Genomic DNA, 21,820 nt, shown 5'->3' with positions numbered 1-21,820 from the left:
CGGAAGCAGCCAAATAAATTGCATTGATTAGGAATGTTAGCCCTTTGCCCATTTCACTCATTGGATATTATGTGTTGCCCTTGAGGCAACAGACTGCGCAAGAAATTTCGCAGTCTGTTGTTTTTTACTGGTCTTTTTGGTGGGGAAGGGGGGGGGCTTGTTCGCTTTATCCTTTCTGGTCGACTCTGGTGCAGGGAAGTATGTTTACAGTGTCCGTCTTATAAAATCGCTGCAATCAAAAAATAATTTTTACAGCAGAGCTGTTAAGGGCTAGTTTGCCCAGTTTTGTCTCCGTGGACAAACAGATCTTGACACAGAAGTCTGGACAGCTGTCGCCATCTATGAGCGACGGCAGCAACCAGTCAACTGGCTTGTGGGTTGTCTGGTTGTCGCCGTCGCTCATAGATGAAGGCAACCTTTCCAGCCTTTCTACTCTGGCTTTCACCAGAGTGGAAAAGCTGAATTTCTCTAGGCGTCGTCTTAAAGATTGTCCTCGAGGACGATGCCTAGAGGACGATGTCCTCTAGGCGTTGTGTTTGAGGTCGTCCTAGAAGTCATCCTCGAGGTCGTCCTAGGCGTCGTTCTTGAGGTCGTCCCAGACGTCGTCCTCTAGGTGTCGTCCTTGAGGTCGTTTCACCATAGTACAGCTCTGCTGATCACCAAACTAGAAAAGCTGAAATATATATATTTTTTTTAAACTTATTATATGTTAACAATTTGCCACAAAATTTTTTTTGGCAATATTTACATTGCTAAACGCAATTGAGGGGCAGAGAGTGGAGGTCACAGCTCGCTAAGCCCCTCCCCGTGCTTACAAGGTGCTTATATATCTCATTGGCTGGAGAGATGATTGACGTGTGAAAGGTTGGTTGTAAATTTGTATCTCCGTGCCATATTAGTACACTTTTTGTATTTGAGAAACAAATAATCTAGATGGTCATTATTATTTTCATAAATATCCCGGATTGCCTTTCCGTTTCAGTTTCAAACAATACTACACAGGGCTGTTGGTATTTGTTGTGCGTTCAATGAGCGTAGCTGGTTGAACGTACAGCAAACGCCGACAGCCATGCTATTTTGATGAGTGCGAGTCCTTCTGTGCTCACCGAGGTGTTTCACCGATAAACAGGGTTGAAGTAGCAGACGATGCCGGAGGCTACTGCGCATCTGCTCGCACGATTAGCAGGCAGCGTCGGATACAAGACTAGATGCACCAGATGTTGTGAAAGGGAGACACTAGGCTTGTTAGTGTGTTCGGTTTAGCTGCCGAGCCAGTCTAGTAGTAATGGGTGGGGCTACTGATCTGTGGGCGGGGCTTAGAGCAGGCCGTGTCCCCCACCTAAATTGCGTCTAACATAGATATTGCATAAAAACTTTTTTTTCATGGCAAAATGATAAAAAAAAAAAAAAAAATGTCTCATGTAATGCGAATTCAAAATCTCTGCATGTTTCAAATGATTTCACTTTATAAAGTAATTCATTGGTCTTAAAGAAAAAATTTGAAGAATTTTAGACGGAGGAGGGATTCGAACCCACGACTTTTCGGTTGCGAGCCAGATACTCTTGCATGGCTTGGAGACGAGAGGGGGTTTATATCTTTACCTATCGCATTGTACTCTTATTTAGATTTGCTGTACCCAACACTGGAATTAAGGTAATCTTAAAGATGTTGATTTGAGGGTGCAGTGCTCAATTTCGCATTACGTCGTTGCCACAGCCCTTGCCGGCGCCGAAGCCCGCACCCCGTACCAAGGTCTCGTGCCCCCGCTGGGACGACCCCCCGAGCTCCGGCGGCAGCAGCACCAACGGGACGGCATCTCAGAATGGCGACGCGTCGTCGGCAATGCCGCCTCCTTCCAAGGTGGCCCCAAGGCCCCGGCCGTCGGTGACGTCGGGAACCGGCGGCATGGGCAGCCCCGCCGCTGCCCCAAGGGTGGCCGCAAACGTGCGCCGACAGTCATCGCGCAACGAGGGACGAGGGTTCAAAGGTCGGTTCGTCTGCTTCGGGCCCTGGGAACCGAAGAACAAGGGGCTGAAAAACTCGCAACTAGCCCCTAGTTCTTTAGCCCCTAGTCCTTTAGCCCTAGACTTTTAGCCCACTGTCCTTAAGTCCCTTGTTTTTTATTCTCTATTCCCTTGGTCCCTAGTCCTTTAGCCCCAGTCTTTTAGCTTGTCATTTAGTCTCTAGTCCTTTAATCCCTGGTCTTTTAGTCCCTCGGCTTTTAGCCCCCTTGTCCTTTAGTCTCTAGTCCTTGTTCTTTATTCCTTTAGTCATTAGTCCTTCTGCCCCTAGTTGTTTAGCTCCCAGTTGTTCAGTCCTTAGTTATGAAGCCCCAAGTTACTAGAGGCTGAGCATCCTGAACTAACGGCCGATTGCCTAGGCGCGGAGACGTTTATCCCGAGAGTTTGGTCGACGGGTGGAGCTTGGGTTACTCGCCAGAACGAGCCAATTTCCCAGGGATGCAGAATTGTGTTTTATCTCGTCAAGAGTCTGCCACGGGTCAAAAACACAAGATGGGGGATGGAACTTGTCATTTCCCCACTTGCTAGACTGTTTGCGGCTTCAAAAGACTGCCAAACTCTGGCGTTGGGAGTGAACCGTTTGACTGTTTCCCGGTTGCCAGACTGTCGGTATAAACTCTTTAGGTATAAACGACTCTGTGTAGGGGGTTGCACCATTACCAGGGTTTTTAAAAGTTTCTCCGGAAATGCACCTAAGATGCTGTTGGGTTTACTTGTGCTAAAGTGTACCTAAATGCCTATGTTCAAATTTACCTAGTAAATATCGGGGTGTTCTACACAACTTTAGCTAAGCTTTAAAAGTATTTTGGTGTATTTCAGGAAGACGAAACCAAAGGAATAAATTTGTTCATTGTTTGGAGCAGGTCAGGCTATTTTTTTGTATTTTACCCAATTAACTAATTAAAATAAATTATTGAACTTTTGAAATATTTGATCTAGAGCGAAAGTTACAATGGCAAAGTTATAGAGCATCCTCAGGAACATCTAATTCAGTGGTTTTTATCAAGAAACCTTAACACGGTTCTTTTTTCTGGGCTTAAAAAAAAAGTTTGCAAATTACGAAAAAAAACATGCGACTTTGCTCTTGCGCGCCTTGTATTGCAGAAAGAGTAAAAACACAAGCGAGCTGGTGAAGAACTCCCATACAGTGTAAAGGCCGTTCAAACCCTTGCGACCTCTTAGAACTGGGTGCCTTGAAACCTCTACGAGAGGACGCACTGGCGCCATTTATTGGGTAGCAATGTAAACTTGGCGGTCCGGCATATTTTCTATTTCTCTCGCGCATTATCCTTTCTTTCTTGGCTCGAAAAACTTTTGCCAACGTTATAAACAAACCTTTCTTATAGGTATTACGCACATTTCACCTCGGAAATCTCGCAAAACCTTCGCTCTTGTGAAATGCAGTTCTAGGGTCACCACATAGATGGCGCCAGAATGTCAGTGTGTTCCCTCATCCTAAGAAATTGTAAGAGGTTTCAACAGGTCCCGTCTCTCTCAGTCATACTCGGCTGCAAGAGTGTGAACGGGCTTTAAGCTCATTACAACAGACCTGGTTACAACCGACATTTGGATATAATATACCGATTTGTAAAGCTCAATTGGTTTTCCTCTACATACAACTAACTCAACTTCATATCTGCATACAACACACTCCTCTTACAACAGACTGAAACCTTGGTCAAAATCAAGGTCTGTTATAACAAACTTAAACTGTAGTAACCGGAGACACGGAACAATAAGAAAATGAACAAAACATGCCTCAATGCTAGTCAAGGCAGCGCTCTCAGCCGTGCCTTGAATAAACTAGACCTTGTCGACTGGGCGCTGTTGACTAATTCACATTTTTTGGTGTTTTTCTTATTAATTCACGGGCCTTTTTTTCAGTCCACAAAGAAGGACCAAGTTAATGTTTTTTGATAAAAACCACTGAATTGGATGTTTCTAAGGACGCTGTACAACTTTGTCATTGGACTTTTGCTCTAAATTGAATACTTCAAGAGTTTATTAAGTATATTAATTAATTAGCTGATTAAAAAAAATAACCTGACTTTCTCCAAACAATGAACAAACTTATTCCTTTGGTTTAGTCTGCATTAAATTCATCAAAATACTTTTAAAGCTGGGCTAACGTTGCGCGGAACACCCTGTATTTGCTTTTAGAGGTTATTCTTTTCACAAATGACAAACGAAAACTGCTCCTAAAAATAAAAAAATTAACCCACCCAGGAGTATGTCGTCCTCGATGAAAACCGGCCGTTTGTTGTGGTTTCGTTTCCTCCAGTGCGGGTGTCCAAGTTCCGACACCTGAACGGAGCCGTGGGTTCGCGGGACACCCAGATCACCAACCTGCCGCCACTGTGCAAGACCATCCCTGGCGAGAGCGAGGGTTTTCGTGCCAACACCGAGCGCCTCGCACTGCCCCTTGCCATCTCTGGCGGCCATGTTGCTATTCTCGAGGTGTGCAGTGCTGCTTACTCTTATAGGACTTTGTAGTTCAGCAAAATACTCTATATTTCAAATACTAAGGCAAAATACTGGTGTTCAACACCCGGCACATTTGGGCTACTCAAATTATGAAATCTTCATAGTAGCTCGAGTAAGAAGACAAAACAAAAGCTTGGGTTGCCCAACCTTTGCAGAGTTTAGCTCTTTCGCACATTTAATCTTATGTTTCTTATTTGTTATAGTTGAGCTGTGTCTGGCATGTCAGTCTTTTTCAGCTTTTGCAATAAGCTATCAGCACTGTTTAGGACAAGGAGAGCTTAGCTGAACACATTGTTTTGCCCAACAGCCGATGTAGGGCAGCCAATATTGGGCAGTTGATGTTAGGGAGCCGATGTTGAACGACCAGGGTTGTATGGTCAACATTGAACAGCCGAAGTTTGGCATCCAATATTAAAAAAATTGTGGGCCTCTGCTTGCAGTTGTCAAGACGAGGCCGTCTGCAATCGGGTGTTGTTCCCAGCCTCATCTGCGGCACGAGTGTCATGGACTTCGCTTGGGATCCCTTCGACAACCGAAGAATCGCCATCGGTAATCATCCCTTTCTCGTTCTCGGTAGAGGCTTCTTGACAGGGCTATGCAATCTAAGGTTGTGGCCGAGCTTGGTCAATTAGCACATTTTGCGAGCATGCATGTTGTTGTCACAGTTGAGGCCAAAGAACGAGAGGGCGCTGCGGTCAAATGCTCAAATGCGTATATAACCACGTTCCATACCACACATTCTCTTTCTGACATGGATGAAAACGAACGAAAGGCTCGGCATGCTGCGGCTATGCGTCTACGCAGACAAGCACCACCAGAGCTTCGCCCCAATCAACATCATTTACCACGTGGAGATGCGGTCATTTTTTTTTCTATTTGTGCCAAAACAAAGGGCACGTCTTCGGGCCCTGTGTAAACTGACCGACTTAGGACTAGGTGCTTCTGCGCTTGGCACAAAGATTGCGCGGCCGATCAAGAGACTGTTTCAATTCCAGCTTGTGACGACGGAAGAGTCCGGATCTGGACCATTCCGGAGAGTGGGCTGACGGAGAGCCTGACGGATCCGGATTTCGAGCTGAAGGGCCACACAGAGAAGGTCCACTTCGTCAAGTTCCACCCGACGGCTGCCGGGGTTCTGGCCACGGGATCGCACGACCTGACGGTCTTCATCTGGGACCTGGAGACTCGGGAGAATCGCATCTGCCTGCGCGGACACACCGACCAGGTGAGGGTTGGATGCTGGTGTGCCGCATCGATGCATCTTTGCTACCTCCAGCCGAATTTGTTGCGACCCCCTGTTGAATTTGTTGTGACACCCCCCCCTTTTTTTGGAAACCACTGCCTTATTACCTGGGAGTTCTTGGTCTCAAACTGATGCTTTCGGCAAAATGTAACTCGCCACAGATCTTCAGCCTGGCCTGGCACCCCGACGGCGTGACGGTGGCCACGGTGTGCAAGGACCAGAAGCTGAGGGTGTACGACCCGCGCCAGAGCGAGGAGCCGCTCGGCGAAGGGCTGGGGCCTACCGGGACCAGGGGGGCCAGGGTCACCTGGGTGCTCGGGGGAAGTCACTTGGTCACCACTGGCTTCAACAAGTGAGTGCCTCCCCCCCCCCCCCCCTTTTCTTTTCTTAGAATCATCAGGGAAATTAGGGAATTTTAGGGCTACCTGTGAGGCTCGGGATTTGTGCCCGGAATGTAATCGGGGTAAGAGAAACTGGACATGTTAGTTCTTAGGCTTTTTAGGGAATGTGTTCAACAAGGGTTAGGGAAAACCTGGAATTATAAAGAAATTTTAGTGTCGGCTGTGAAGGTCGGGATCTGTGTGCCTGAATTGGTAGTCAGGATAAGGGAAGCTCTGACACATCAAAGATTTTTTTGGGAATCTGTTCAAGAATGGTGAGGGAAACCTTTGTTTGGGAATGTCAATGTCTGCTGTAAGTGTTAAGGCTTGTGTGCCTGGAATGTAGAATGAGAGAACCTGGAATTGTTAGGGAATTTGGGTGCACCTCTAAGGGTTGGCAGTCAGGTGGCTGGAATAGGGTGAGGGAAGCTGAGCTTGCTGGTAAATTTTTGGGAAGTGTTCAGGAGTGGTAGGGAAAACCTGGAATTGTTGGAGAATTGTAATGTAGCCTGCGAGGGTTGGGAACTGTGCCAGGAGGTGCCGGGAGATTTTTGAACCTTGTTTGCTTTCGTGTGCTCACGTGTGCAGGGTGTCCGAGCGCCAGGTGAGCCTGTACGACGCCAGGGCCCTCTCGTCTCCCGTGACCACAGAAGGCATCGACGTCAGCCCCGCCATCCTCATCCCTTTCTACGACGAGGACAGCTCTACCCTTTTCCTGACTGGAAAGGTGGGTGGCATTTCCACCTTGCTCCAAAACTGGTTGCATCTTCCTCGAAGCGAGAAGCCTAGGTGGGCTTGAAGCCTGATGCGGGTTCCAAACTCTCATCCCGTCTACGCTGTCAGCTGCACTGCGTTTCCAAAGGAATGTAAAGGAAGCTGCTGGTCATCACTGATCTAGAACAAAGAATTGTGCATGTGTGGCAGGCCTCATGCTGCTCGCTAATTGTAATAACGAGATGGATGTGACGCCAAATCCACGAGGAAAGCTCGGGGGGTGCCGGCTTTTTGGAAACAGAGAAGCTGACTGGATGCGAAAGCGTCAATGTCTTTGGAAACGCCTCCAACCTTTATTCAGCCTCTCTGCACTCTATCCTTCTCGCCGCTCAAAAATGCACGCATGCGCAGGAAGTGTTTGCCATTGAATTGCAAGTGTCCTCTAAGGTTTTAGTTGCTCCCTCTCGATAATCTAGGTCAGGGGTAGACAAACGTTTTGGCTAAAGGGCCGGATTGGCCATCTGTTACAGTTTCAAGGGCTGGAAGAAAATAGTAAAAAATAAAAGAGTAAAAAGTGGGCAAATAAATCTAGATAAGCATTTAAGCACCCAAATGAATGTTAGAGTAAGTAGTAAAAAATCGCAAGGTGGATGATTACATATACTTCATATTGAAATTTAATATTCAGCTAATTACGTCGTCACATGACAGACATGACCAGGAAAACTCAACGGGCATAAATCGAAGTGCACAAGAGCTTTGGTGCATTCGAGCGATGCAAAAGACTAATAAGAATGATAAATACCAATGTTGACGATATGCAATAGTTTTGACGGAGGACACTAAGTGCAATTTACACGAGAATGCGATAGATTTTAACATAGTTACACAGACATGAAGCAAAGCACTAAGAATGGGAATGCTAGTGGTGAGAAGGTTCAATGAATAATATAGCCTGAACCTGCGTAATAACGCGGTTTCTCTCATTCTTCCCGGTATCTTAGTTTACTCATTTGGAGCACGTTGCGGAGCCTTCTCTTTATGCGCACTTCCTGCACCGCTAGCAGCGGGTCTGCCAGAAGCAGGCCAGAGGTCGGGCTTTATTGGAAAGACCATGGCCAGACACAAACTGGTCGGAAGACTTTTGCAAGCCAGGGTCAAAAGACCCCCGATCTAGGCCGTCTGCTTGTCGTAAGCAGCCAGAAGTAGTGGCAACGCAATTGACCGCATTGAAAGCACCAACTCAGCACCATGGACAAAGCATAGACTTTGCGCTCCATGTCAGTTTAACTTGCGGTAAATCGTGTCGGTTCCGTCGGTGCCCAGATGAACGTGTGATCCGGCCTTCAGTGCGACTGCAGCAGGTGTGGAGAGCGCGGTGGATGTTCTTTGGCGTCATTTCGTCGTCGTTGCCCGCCGAGCGACGTAAATGGCCGACGGGGCCGCGTCGGGAAGAGCGAATCTGCCTTTTTGCCCCGCTTCCCCAGACCTTGTGTTTGAACGAAGCAGTGGACAAGCAACCGTCCCGTTGCCCCCCCCCCTCCGTGCAGGGTGACTCGACCATCTTTGCGTTTGAGGTGGCGCTGGACGCCCCGTTCCTGTACCCGCTGTCGCACTACAAGTGCAGCGGCCCCCACCAGGCGGTCTCGTTTCTGCCCAAGCTGGCCTGCAACGTGGGCGAGGTGGAGTTTGCCAAGGCCTTCCGCCTGACCACCGGCAGCGTGGAGCCCCTCTCCTTCCGGGTGCCCAGGCTGAGGGTAAGTCAACCTCCCCCCCTTGCACGACCGGATGGCCATTCGGAAGAAAAGGGATTCGCCCGTAGTCGGCGACTAGCCCGGAATCCAGTAGAAGCACCGCTTCCAGCACTCGCTCATTGGCTTTCGTTGGGTTTTGGCTGGGTATGCAACAAAGTGTCATCAAAGGAAGAATGCCCGCGCTTGTCTAAACCTCTGATCTCTATTGTAGTAGGCTGGATCGCGGATCGGGAGCCTGTCGGTGGCACGACCGGCGGCCATTGCTTGACACCAGTTATTGCGCGCGTCTATGGGAGAAACGCACAAAAGTGGAAGCATTGAAATTTGTATGCGGTGCTTGAAGGCGAGTATTTTATGATGTGGCCGCGATCATTATATGGGGTGTTTGGAGATTGAATCTGTATTTTTGTCAAGCGTTCAAAAGCCCATTAGAAAAATCAAACGTGCCGGAGCACCCGCTGCTGAGCTGGCAAGCTTGCTCTTGTAGTGGACTGAACAAAGGAACTTGCTGTCATTAAGACTGTCTTTGGGGAAGCCCAGAAGTTGATGAACGTGGAAAAAGTTTCATGTTGACTCAACTCGTTGAAACCTCCGTCGACTCCGCAGTAACTCTAGGTAGCTCTTGTCTCACTGAGCTGCACTACATTTTTGGCCCAGCGGAGTCACTTTCGACCACAAAAGTTTATAAGAACTGCGAGGGCTTTCAGTTTTGATGTTTGTGCACAAGCTATTCAACAGGCTTTTCGAAAAGCAGCCAAAAAGTTTCAGTGCCAATAGCAGCTTAGAAACAGGAAAATTCCCATAGAGTTCCATGCATTAGGCTGGTGTCAAGCGTAAGGCGCCGGTGGTGCTGCTCGACCCCAGCAATACAAGCATTGATCCACTATCCAGCTTACTACAATAGAGATCAGTGGTCTTAAACTTCCACCGACTATGCATCGGTGTGGGAAAGAGAGGGCTGGAGTTGAGCGGTGTGAAATAGGCTGCACGTGCAAGTGGAATGAAGCGGTGTAGGTGAGGTGTTGGCTGGTGCGGCTGAATCGAGTATGCCGGCTGTACCGTCCTGTCGCTTATAGTTTCTTGTTCACTGGGTGAAAGGTACTGGCCGTACCCTTCTATACTCCGTTTCACATTACGACGTACCACGATGGACGCTACGAGTTACGTGAGTCAAACCATAGTTTGTGACTTGTCTCGTGGCTTTGCATCTCTCGCGTCACAATCCGCTCTACGGGAAGGACACGTGACACCTTCCTAGGTATAAATTGGCTCCGGTTTCTTGTAGCATCCTTAGCGTTCCATCGTAAGGTGAAACAAAGCATAACGGTGGCCTTACGGACTGTGTTCTTTGGTTTGTTTACCGTAAGATCCTCATAGCTCAAATCCCGTAATGGCTTGGTAAGAGCACTTCATCGAAATCTGGTTAGCATAGTGCCAAGGTTGACCAAAATCTGTCGTGGCAGTGAGTGCCTTATGTGTAGCTCAGTTGCATTTTAACATTAATTGCAGCGAGCTTGTAGTTCCAAGTTCCCGCATTGAAATGCAAATTTGAGATCCGCCGGGTGAATCAGAGATGAGTGAGCGGTTGGTTGTTCCACGAGTCGTGTTGTGCGACGTCTGCCTTCTGCCTTTCAGTCGGAGCTGTTCCAAGACGACCTGTTTCCCGACACGAGGGTCACCTGGCAACCCGCGATGACGAGCGCTGAGTGGTTTGCGGGCGTGTCACGGCCTCCCAAGCTGGTCAGCCTGCGACCGGTCGGCATGGACTGCCGTAAGCGGTGCTTTCGCTACTCCGACATTTCTCGTGTCGTCGCTCCGCTCCGTCTGTACACCTTTCCAGTGCTTATCAGTGAGGCGAAAAATGCCGAGTCGCCAGGCTGTGGACGCACACGCTGTGTCTGATATTCTGCAAAGGAGAGCGACTGTGCGTGCTCGGAATGCATTGCATGGTCCAGCAGACAAGGATGACTGTATGTGGAAGGAGATTCTTAGAACTGTCTGTGGTTGCTGACGGGACTGCGCCGACTGCTGCATAGCTACCGTATTCGTAGGAATGCTACGGGTTAGGGTTCACAAGGTACAGAACTCTGTGTGCGACGTGTGTTGTGTAGCCACTTCCTCATGTGAAGATCAGTTGAAAAGAATCATTACTACAATGGTATTTTTACCGTGTCAATGTCCTAAATACCGTACCACCATTACAAGATTGCCACAATTTCTACGGTAAATCCTCCGTCATAAAAACCGATGTGTGGATGGATATAGAGAATCAAGGCTGATGTACACTTCAGTTGAGCTGCTGCTGCGGTGAATGTACTCAGGTGGTGGAAACAAAACGAAGTGTCCCTACTATGTAGAGGTTTTACCGTATAAATAAAAGTTGTGGCAAGCTCGCTGTATTGTTAAAAAGCACTTGAGAACGTAGGAAGCTTAACTTTGAGAATATGCGTGACTTGCATGCGACATTATTGCATCATCGCTTGCCAAGAAAAGCAAATTTGGTGCTGCCAAAGGTATGCATTCTGCAGTAAAGCCACCGCAATGGCAGTCGACGCGATGTCGGTACAAGGTACGTATTTTGCCTACGAACCTGTGTGCGGGCAACGTCTAAACCGGCACGTGCTTCAACGTGCGGGGGTGGCAAACGTAAAGTGGAGGCCCTTGTGTGAACTTTCAGTGTCGGAAGCCCCGGAAGCCAGGCCTCCCCCAACCCACGTTCCCAGGCTGCACCAAGAGGTGAATCTCGAGTTTGAAGGGGACATGACCATGTCGAGTTCGGTCGTCGAGAGCAACAGAGAGAAGGAGGAACAGGTAGGAAGGCATGACTTCAAGATTTGGGGGGGGGGTTTGAATTCGGGATCTCTGGGTATGCAGCGTGAGCTTCCGCTCCCCATGCACCGAGCTGCTGTGTGATAACACACTTGGCCACCAATGCCCCCTTCACTGCATCACCTGAAGTGCATGATACGAGAAAGTGTTCTATAATAAAATTGGCGTTTTCTGGTCAAAGAGGTGTTTCAGTCTATAGAGTCTAGCTCCATGAACGTTTCTTTGATGGTGTTTTCTTTTCCTCTAGATCATCAATTCCATGAAGTCGAAGATCACGAGCCAGCACGACGCACTTCCGCAAGACATGTTCGAAGGCGTGGACCCGAAAGAATGGGTGAGCAGACGTCGTAATGCCTCTGTTAACCTGAACTTATGCTCGCCGGGTTTTTTTTTTTTTGAACATGACCTATATGAGCCCAACTGCCCAGAACACAATTTGTGGCTCGAAATTCGTTTTCTTTCCACCCGAAAACAGCCAACCAAGAATTCATTGGCTTCAGTCGTGCTCACTCTCGTTTTTATGGTCACGTTGCATTCAAAAGTGGAGAACATTGAGCGGAAGCACAAAACAATCGCACAACGAACGGTTCATGCAAATTCATTGTCATTATCTGCTTCAAAAACCGAAAAAGCGGGCGAGAAAAAGAAAAAAAGTGATCAGGTGTGTGTTTAACGAATGAGTGCCGAACATGAGATGCCGCATGGACGACGCAAACGCGATCAAAAGCAAGCACGATCTTACGGCACCTCCCACCCGTGCGTCACTCCGCGGGTTCTGTCAGTTTTGTCCCATTCTCAACAACGGGGCAATCAGAATCCGTGCGAGTTTTGTTTTCGCGCACAGAATGTTGATTACCCTTTCTCAAACAAGTGAAGACTCCTTTACCGTCCCTCACTGCCTGCTTGACAAACTTTGGCGACCCAATCTTCTCTCATTTGCCGGTCCTTAGGAAAGCTATAAAACCCGACACCCCTCTGTCTGGTACTGCTGTTGCTGCAGCCGGAGACGCAACACGTGAAACTTGCCATAACGGCGGAGCAAAAGAAAAACAATTCGATGGAACATTTACATTGCGAGGCTGGCCGCCAGCCGAATCTTCACTGCATCTCTGCCACGCGACCACACCAGCTCCGCTGCACAGAGACTAAAGGTCCAATAATGCATTATGGCAGTGGTGGCGTAGCGAAACTTGCTGGCGAGATCGGTCTATTCTTTTGAACAAAACAGTAAATAGTGTGTCTCTGCACTACCTACTGCTGTTCTGAACGATTGGCGACTTAGTGTGCATTTTGTTGTAAATTCAGGAAAACATGCTAATTCATGTCAACCCTTTTTTGCCAACAGGACGAAGAGCTGTGAAGACTGGAAGAAAAAGAGGCAACCAACGACCGGAACGTCCTCGTTCGCCATGCCCAGTCTGAGAGTTTTAAAAACCGTAACTTTTTTTTATACAAAAAAGGTGTTGGTTTTTAAGTTAAGTTATGTCGTACAACTATTGCGGACGTTTGGTCCACATGCTCTCACGTCGCCCCGACTCTTTTTTTTTTTTTTTATAGAGTCGTTTTGTGACCTGCAAACTAAAATTCCTCACCAAGTGGTCCAAGCTTACTAAAAAAAAAAAATTATGAAAGGGAAAAAATATAACCACGACTAAACAATTTTTTTTAGGATGTCTCGTAGGCGCGATGTTGCCGACACAACATCATTCTCGGCAGTTACTACGAAAGCTAGCAAGAGAGCAAGAAAGCAGTTATCGATTGAAGCGCGGTAACTTTTGTTTTTGTGCCAAAACCCTTCCGTCGTCCTAGCGAGTGGATCTAGTTGAGGTGCTGTTTTTGGTCGACACCAGACTTGCTCACCATTTTCCAGCAGAGACCGGGCAAGACGAGGCGTCGCCTGCGACGCACGGGCATTCTACGATTTGCGCTGGGGAACTGGTTAGGCGTTGCCCCTTCCCTTTATTTTTTACCTATTTACCGCGTCTGCACGAACGGTTTGGAATGTAATCTTGGAGAATCGCTTAACGTCTGGGTCTTTTAGACAAACTTTCAAATTTGGCATAACGAATGCGACTTGCGGCCGAATACTCATTTGGGGGAAGTCGCGCAAGTTGTCAGGCAACACACTTTCTTTGCTCATCCGCTTTTTTTAAATCGGATTTTATAATCGCTTCGAACACTGCTCGCTAATAAAGCAGTGAAAAAGTGTCGGTGCAATTTTTTAATTTCTACGGCATTCCATATTGAGACTAATTTTAATCCGTAAAACCTGCGTAACTAGTCATAATAACGACATGTTTTTCCATTTTTGTTCTTTTTAAATATACAGACTGCTGCGTATTATTATAATGGGAATATTTATATTCGTGCGACGACGGATGCTGTTTGCAGGCGTTTTGGTCCGGCGGTGTGGCCAATAAAAGTATTTTGGACGCAAAGACCATGCGTGATGTTTTTGGCAAGCCGAGACTTCGGGTTCGCAGCGAGTTTTTTAAGACTCTTGTGTAACCTCGCTGTAACTAGAGAGTGGGGAGTTGGGTCTTGCCCCGAGGGCATCTATTCTCTGCTGTGAAAAGAAATTTAGGAAGTGCAGTATGGCTGGTAGCCTGTGGTCTTGACGTGCATCATGAAATAGACCCTTCCCAAAATGGTGAAAGCATGCATAGAATATGCACAGCCGCCACTAGTTGGTCTTGTCGCTCCAGCGTGAAGCCCATGATTGGTTTCGAGTTTGCGCCCAGCACCGCGTGGAATGCATTTTCGATCAGAGTACTGTCCGAATGCCAACAAAGTGCTCGTGTCCAATGCATGCTCGCAGTGTATGACCATCTAATGCCGGCCTTGCATAATGCATCATTTCGAAAAGTGTGTACACTTTTCGGAATTCTTGCATTAGTACAAAGTTCGTCCAGTTCGAGACTGGGCAAATTTTCCTGCAATTTTCGAGTAACGAGCTACGTCCGGAGAGTTGTCTGCAAACTACAAGTGAAGGGCAGCTGAAGGTCATCAGAAAGCACTGGCATTGTGCCATTGCATTGGTTTTCATTGTTTTTTTTTTTTCCTCATACTGTACTCGTTTTCACCTCTTTGTTCCCATGCTGTGCAAAGCAGTCCCTACAAGGTGTGTTGTCGGAGGAAGAAGCGATGCTTTTGATGTTTGAAAGGTGTACGTCTCTATAATGTACATCTAATCTAAAATGTACCTTTGTATATCTTGATTTTCTATTAAAAGGGGGACATTAATACTAATGCTCCGAGGTCACTTTCTTTTTTTTTACTATGATTCTTGCGGTGAAAACGGGTATAGTATCTGAACTCAAAAAAAAGACTAAATACGCTTAAAGATGGGTGCTGAATGTGTGGTCGTGAGGGATGGTACTCTGGGAGAGGGTTTTCACTTCTTTTATGGTTTGCTGTTTACTAATTGGTTTTGAGGGCGAGTGGTTCCAGAGTATTGGGTAGCATTACCAATAAAAATGCAAGAACAGGTTTTGCTGGAGGAATCCCTAAATCAGGGGTCTCGAACTCGCTTTAGTGTGGAGCCAGACAGTCCACCCCGGAAAAGTCAAAGGGGAGATGGGGGGGGGGGGGGATCCAAAGATTTAAGAGACCTCGTGCTCTATGCACTTTGTAAACTCAGTTTTGCCATTGACATCTTTCAAGATATGATTTGTTTATATGACCACTTTCGACACTGACCTGATGTGATAATAATTAAAATGACACTGCCTTGTCAACATGCTGGCATTTTTAATAGAACAAAAGAGCAAGTACATTGTCGTTCCCGTTGTTCAATTCACTCGGTAATTAAACAAGCTGAACATGTATCAAAAAAAAAAAAATCCGTTAATTTGACAGTTCTTGCTTTCCTGACGATTTTTACTAGTAGAAGACTCAGAAAAAATACTTTTCTTCTTATGGTGATATTTGTTAAGGCGAGAATCCTGAGCTCGTGCTGATCGAGAGTTTGCGCAGCAGAGATGCATCCTTCAACGAAGAGATTGCGCTTTCAGCCTCGTAGCGGAATTGTTTTACAGGTGTTGAACATAGCTAAAAGCTGGGAAGCATAGAATGAAGCAAAACAAAAGGCAAACAAACAAATAAGTAGAAACTATGTGAATACGCCAAAAGAGCAGAGCTATACAGAGCGGAAATGATTTGGCGATATGAAATCACTATGGCGCATGTCATTTCTAGCGATCGAGACATCGGAACCGGGACACATAGATTGTTGCCTGTGGACCGCATGTTTGAGACCCCTGCTCTAAATAGTGAGAAAAAAATAATATTTTTTTTTATGACAAATTGATTTGTCGCTACTTCTATATGTGAATGCATGGGAGTGGTTTCAGCAGTTCCAGTGCTGCATTATTAAGATGTTGCTCAGTGTAAAGTTGGCCTAAGCTGGTGCTTTTAAAGCCATTTTTTTCTCTAACATGCAGCCTTTTCTTTTTCATGGAATTGAATTTGCAAACACTAGTAACAAATAAAAGTTGCTGCACTTCTGCTGAAAACTATGGAGTGGCAGAATATTACTTCTCTGCTGCACTGTGCGCAGATTAAAAGCAACATAATTGCCTTACTGTGCAAGGCTGACCAGTACTAGCTCTAATTTGTGGCACTAAGAATTCGGTTTAGGTTATAGAACTTGGCAGGTATTCCACGAAACTCTGATCCTTAAAATGAGCGCCGATCTCTGTGTTTGGCAATACCACATTGTCGGGCTAGTACAATGGAACGAAACAACCTCGATAAAATGTGAAAATTTATTACAAATCTGCGCAGATTCTCGAGTAAAGATCATTGGACCAAATAAACAATTACACGGTGCCCCTTGTTACATGGAATGGACAATCTGGACACTGTAGGACAAAGCAATGGCATCGTTGTTTTCAACAAATTTTGGGGTGAAGCATTCACCGGCTTGTTCGTGCAGACACACCAGCACCCTCCGTCTGCATCACTTGAAAACGTCCACTCTTGCATGAAACTTAGTCGGCTTCATAGTATTGAGACGCATTAGTTAACTGGAATATCCAACCCTGTCTCGAGGAATGAGTCTGAGTTCAGACCCGTACTTGAGAAAGATGTCGCCTGCAAAGGAAAAATTGAAGTTAATAGAAAGGCCTTGGTACAATGAGAGCCACTAGATAAGCCATGCTTCCGAGTGTTGACACTTCACCTATCAGATGGATGGATGCTAATGGCTGTACCCTTCATAACTGACGGCGCCACCTAGCCTAGGTACTTAGTACTACTACTTAGTGCTCAAGATCAATTTTGCCAACTGTCTGAAATTGCAGGAAATGGTTTACTGTCGTTCCGAAATGTTAGAACGGTCTACGACGGACTGAACTAACACTGCGAGTTTCCACACGCCATATCCAAGCTCAACAAGTCGCATTTTCTAATTGTAACGATCAGATCGCTGGTAGACTTATTCCAAAATTTAGTCCGGCAACTTCGATGACCACCGTCTTCTGAGTTAGGGTGGCCGAAGGAGGAGGTGTGCTCATTGCCTGCATCGGTTCAATCCAGGACGGGAGTAGATGGTGCAGTCATTGAATCGGATGAAAATTTCTGCCAAAAATCGTGCGCCTCTTGCCGCATCTGCTGGGATCGTCTGGTATTGATAGCGGTCGACAGTATACTCAGTTGCATGCTACATGCTGACCGTTTTTCTTCCCGTTGCGCTTTATCTTATTTTATGTAATAGTCTCCCGCTACGAGAATGAAACCGTAGCATGCGGTTTTCAATAGAAGGTTCTCGCAATACCAGTAGTTGTCCAAGGATATTTGTCTTCCAGGTTAGAAAACGGGCTTTGTCTTTTGTTGTAGAGAAAAGTGTACCTGTAAGGTTAGGTGGCTCGGCTCTCACTCCGGTGCAGAGCAGTGGTGTTGAATAATATTTCCTCCTTTCAGACGTCCTTTATTGAGAAGTATGCTGCAATTCTTGTAAACACAGGTACTCGTACAGAACCCTTTGTAATATTCCTCGTGTTTAACTTTGATATTGAATGAGGGAATGTTTAAATAGCGTGAGCAGAATCTACCTCCAAGATTCGGTGGCACGGTTCCACGGCGTGGAGGGGTAACTCCTCCAGTGCAGTCCGGGACTCAACCTGAGGTCTGGAACGTCCTCCACGCTGCTCTTATTACCCGACCGCGCACCTCTACGCTGGTTGCCCTTGTCAAAACAAGCAGGGGCCTGGCTTGTGTAGACAATTGGCTGAGCAGACCCACGACGTTTGCATCTTATCGACCCCACACTTGCCCTGACGCCGTAAACTATTTGCCTCGGTGTGCTGAAATTAAAGTGGGCTAGGCGGAAGTGAGCGGTCATAGCTGTACCAGGGTTCTTCAGTCGGTTCATATGTCGGAGCCTGCCCCAATGTGACGAGCCCAATGCTACAGGATTCGGATGCTCCTTGTGTTCATGCGACAAAGGTTCCGACAGCACACGTGGGGGCCGAAAATTAGACAGATTTGGAGCTCACTTTAGTAAAGGCCAACATCAAAGCAACTTCACCCTCTTCTTTCCTTTCTGATCCTAGGCAACACATTTCCTAATTGGCAAGAGCAAGGTGCCATGTGACTTGACTGGGAGCAACAGTGCTGCCGTGCGGATCATGCACAGGTGGCGTTCCTGCCACAACGCGGAGAAGCAAAAACCACCCACACCATCGCTAACAGCCTACTATGCAGAACCAGGCAATCAGCACACCTTTCCCTCCAGCCCACCGTGTCCGAGTGTATGGCATCTGTTCATGTCAAGAGGCTAGTCGGCTATTTCGTTGTCATTCCAAGTCTATGTCATGAGACCTGCAAGCTTTTGTACCCTACATATTTTAGGGTGTCATTTGAATCCCTCAAACCCTCGCCTTCCTTTGGCACGCACCAGACAGTTCGTAAGAACAATGTAGCATTCCTTTCAGACTCTCATCTAATAAATCAGTTGACACACACTCGGCCCACGAGCCCATTGATGTGATAAACTTTATAAAAAGTTTTACTTGGGTAAACGCGTTGTACAGAGTAGTAGTCTTTTTGTCATCACTGAAATTGAAACGCATAAAGTAAGAACTCTTTGGCGAGAACACCGTCACTTTTGTTATCTGCCTTTGACATACAAACTAGTGGCCTGGAACGGTGAAGTGGGCTCACCGTGCCTGCTTGCTGGGGCGATTCGTGTCTAAATCGAGAGGTCGTACTCCGGTCGGCTCCTCCTGAAGCTCACCCGTGCGCTTCTGCGATTGTGTGCGTGTCGGCACGTGTGTACGTCGGTGTTTTTTTTTCGTCGGATGCATGTCTGCTCCGACTCTGGAGTCTTATTCATTGGTTAAGCTCTCTGTTTGGCCAATGAATGGCCAAACAGAGAAGGGTGGTGAGCTGGGCTAGTTGGCAAGCGTTATACATAGTTAAAGTCAGCGAAACAATGTGAGGAAACTGTAGAAGAATACAAGACAGGATAGACGCTGATCAGCGGCTATCCTGTCTCCTGTATTCTTCTGCAGTTTCCTTACGTTGTTTCGCTGGCTTTAACCATGTATAAGGCCCAACAAAGAGTTTGGCCATTCATGGGGAAGTATAGGAGTAAAATGAGAAGACGCCATTGGCCGAAAGCATGCTGGGCGTGCTTTCGGCCATCACTCTTCACAAATTTGAATGTGGCCAACCAGAAGCAGGAAATTGGTTGCGGGAAACGAAATGAATAAGTGCATCGGAGTAACTCTCGGCGACTGAAAATATGGTGCTCGTGATGCTGCAATCATGGTCATCCAAAATCATGGTGGAAGAGCGTGACTAGAACGATCGACATAATCCGCACGCTAGGTGCCGAGAGTCTGCCGTCCGAGCGGCACATTCGTTACTTACACCTTGCTGCATGATCATTACCAAAACATCACGTGCACCCTATTTTTAACCATGAAAAGTTACTACATTTAACTATTACGCGCTTATTAAAACCATATACCTCTGATCGAAAACTGACGCCAGCACCGTCAGGGGTTTCTTTTCGGCTTCTAGTTGGACAAGAGAGCATGTCAAACCCTCTTTCTGCGTCTGGTGCACGCCCTGGCTCTTTCTGCTCCTCCCATTGACCAAACTCTTTCTGTACACGGCTCTGCTGTGAACCAACGCGGAGGGCAAGTTCGTCTGCTTCTTGCGCAGGGGGTAGCGGCAACGTCAGAACGCCGAGCCCTGATTGGCTGATCGCGACCCCCCTATCTGAGCGTCGTCTGCTCCTTGGCAACGTCGTCTGCTCGCAACGTCGTCTGCGTCTGTCTTACCTTTCCTGCGACTTTCGGAAGTGCAGAGGCCAGATTCACGAAACGATCTTAAGCCAAAAATGTGCGTAAGACATAACTTAAAAACAAATTCATATTCACGAAACGAAATTTTCGTAAGTTTTGCGCAGGTTACGACAAAATCCTACGACAGCTCCGAAGCTGTCATAGCACTTCTTACGATCAAATCAGCATGGCCGACAGCGTCGAGGTCGCGACGACCCACGGACGTTTATTTTTCTACGTACGCTTCTCACGCGTCCCGACTTCAAGCAGCAAGAAAAAAAGTAAAAAGCACTTGAAACAGACCACGACGAACAAGAACGCTGGATCCACAAACACCCGGGAAAAGCTCCAACGGCCAAGATTCCACCGAACGCGACCAAGCGAGCACGGCAGTTAGGCTTAGCAGGCACTCCGCGACTCGGCGACCGTCTGCCCACGACCGGCTGGTGTGCTGAATGGAATATGCCCACGCGACCCTTGTGAACTCTTCCCGTATTATACTTTGATCGCTGAACTCAGTTTTAGATTAAGAGGTCAATTTCTTCCTCTTGTTTTCTCCTTGTTTCCCGAGGTAACGGTGACTCTCGCTGGTGAAAAAGCAGTGAATCACCGACAGACGCAGGAAAGGTAGAGCAGCCATCGCTTTGACTAGCAGACGTAAAGCAGACGACGTTAACTGCGCCAACCCGCCGACGCCGTTAAAGAACGAGGGGTCTCGCCGCACACGAAAGGAGGGAAAAAGTATTTGGGAGGGAACTTGCGGACACTAGCCACCCTCACTCTCGGTTCTTAGCAAACAAACCTCGGCGCCTCGGGACACCTCGCCAGTGAGTCCTTTGACTTCCCTCCTTGATGCGCGTCTGCTAGTTGTTAGACAAAAACAACGTACCGCTCGAGTTATTTCGTCTGCCCTCTCTGAAAAGCAAAGTCGAGCTCGCTCGTAAAGACCTGCACTTCCGAAAGTCGCAGGAAAGGTAAGACAGACGCAGACGACGTTGCGAGCAGACGACGTAGCAAAGGAGCAGACGACGCTCAGATAGGGGGTCGCGATCAGCCAATCGGGGCTCGGCGTTCTGACGTCACCGCTACTTCCTTTCTCATGCGCAGAAGACGAAAATGAGCCCACTTGCGAGGCGTACTACCCCATCCCAGGCCACTGTACTTATATGGTGGCCTTTGAATGTGCAAACATACCTGCTGCTTGAGAGGGGTTAATGCCAATGCCATCATCGGTAATTATTGCACTTGTTGCGGGGGGTACCTTGAACTGCAAAAAAGAAAGTTAGTTTTTAGGATTTGCCAATACAATGACATTCACAAGATGAAGTGAAGCAGACATCTTTAATGTCACAAAATGGTCGACAGCGGCCTCGGCCATCTTGTGTCCTCTCCAAACAAAATGAATCGGTGGTTTTTTTTTTTTTTTTTTTTTTGCTGACGTTGGAAACATTGTTAGAGTAAACTAACTTACTTCTTCTGCAGCGAACTTTAGCACCGCTGTGAACGGTGTGCATTCGGGAACGCTGAGCCTGGAAGTAGTGCAAAATTAAAACACTGATCGTATGTGGATACATGCTTCAAATGACGATCGCACGCATATGCTACAAGCGGACAGATCTACCGCAAAGCCGTTTCCCGTAACCTATCCGCAACACGAAAACGAAGGTCGTCTCCTGTCGATAAGTAACATCAATACCAACTGTAACAGATAAATTAGCGCAAGAGCACGAGTGCCAACTGCATCACTTACACTTTGAATGGCAGCTTCGGGTCCGAAGTTAGCGTAATCTTGAATGTTACCTTATTCCTGGACAAAACAATTGAAAACAACTGTTGTGGGTAACGTCACGGATCACTGTTCCTTTAACGAGTTGTTGTAAAACGACGGTCGAAACCGCGTTTGAGCTCTAAACTTACATTTTTGATGTGGCCTGTCTGCCAACTCGCTCAGGATCGCTACGCGACAGGCAGCGGAAAAGACTTGACGGAACCGGAAAACTTGCTCGATCGCTCAGTTGGAGAGTCGAAGTTGATGCAGTTGATGCCACAGTGGTTGATGCGAGTAGTTGCGACCTTTGTTACCCTAGAGTGCCCTAGAGT

The 21,820-nt window shown here is 47.2% G+C and overlaps 2 protein-coding genes across 2 annotated transcripts in view; one reads left to right on the top strand and one right to left on the bottom strand.

Annotated features, from left to right (window-relative positions):
• Positions 1 to 13,866, top strand: part of LOC8026326 (coronin-7) — a 32,982-nt gene extending 19,116 nt beyond the window's left edge. Inside the window, exons 15-25 of the mRNA XM_029966541.4 lie at positions 1,718 to 1,988; positions 4,304 to 4,479; positions 4,947 to 5,055; positions 5,502 to 5,731; positions 5,911 to 6,101; positions 6,718 to 6,856; positions 8,394 to 8,600; positions 10,233 to 10,368; positions 11,275 to 11,408; positions 11,674 to 11,760; positions 12,772 to 13,866. Of these exons, the coding sequence (XP_029822401.2) occupies positions 1,718 to 1,988; positions 4,304 to 4,479; positions 4,947 to 5,055; positions 5,502 to 5,731; positions 5,911 to 6,101; positions 6,718 to 6,856; positions 8,394 to 8,600; positions 10,233 to 10,368; positions 11,275 to 11,408; positions 11,674 to 11,760; positions 12,772 to 12,786 (1,695 nt within the window). The 3' untranslated portion in view covers positions 12,787 to 13,866. The remainder of the gene's footprint in view (positions 1 to 1,717; positions 1,989 to 4,303; positions 4,480 to 4,946; positions 5,056 to 5,501; positions 5,732 to 5,910; positions 6,102 to 6,717; positions 6,857 to 8,393; positions 8,601 to 10,232; positions 10,369 to 11,274; positions 11,409 to 11,673; positions 11,761 to 12,771) is intronic.
• A 2,308-nt stretch (positions 13,867 to 16,174) lies between these two features.
• On the bottom strand, positions 16,175 to 21,759 carry LOC8026325 (ubiquitin-fold modifier 1). Its single transcript, XM_002403248.4, has 5 exons — positions 21,638 to 21,759; positions 21,471 to 21,527; positions 21,192 to 21,249; positions 20,915 to 20,987; positions 16,175 to 16,520 (listed from the first exon to the last, which is right to left on the bottom strand). Coding segments are annotated over exons 1-5 (261 nt in total). The 5' UTR covers positions 21,640 to 21,759; the 3' UTR covers positions 16,175 to 16,449.
• Positions 21,760 to 21,820: the final 61 nt, after the last annotated feature.

The sequence above is a fragment of the Ixodes scapularis genome, unplaced genomic scaffold (assembly GCF_016920785.2).
Source record: "Ixodes scapularis isolate PalLabHiFi unplaced genomic scaffold, ASM1692078v2 PGA_scaffold13__105_contigs__length_92229423, whole genome shotgun sequence".
Taxonomy (NCBI): Eukaryota; Metazoa; Arthropoda; class Arachnida; order Ixodida; family Ixodidae; genus Ixodes; species Ixodes scapularis.
This window is presented reverse-complemented; position numbering and strand designations above follow the sequence as displayed.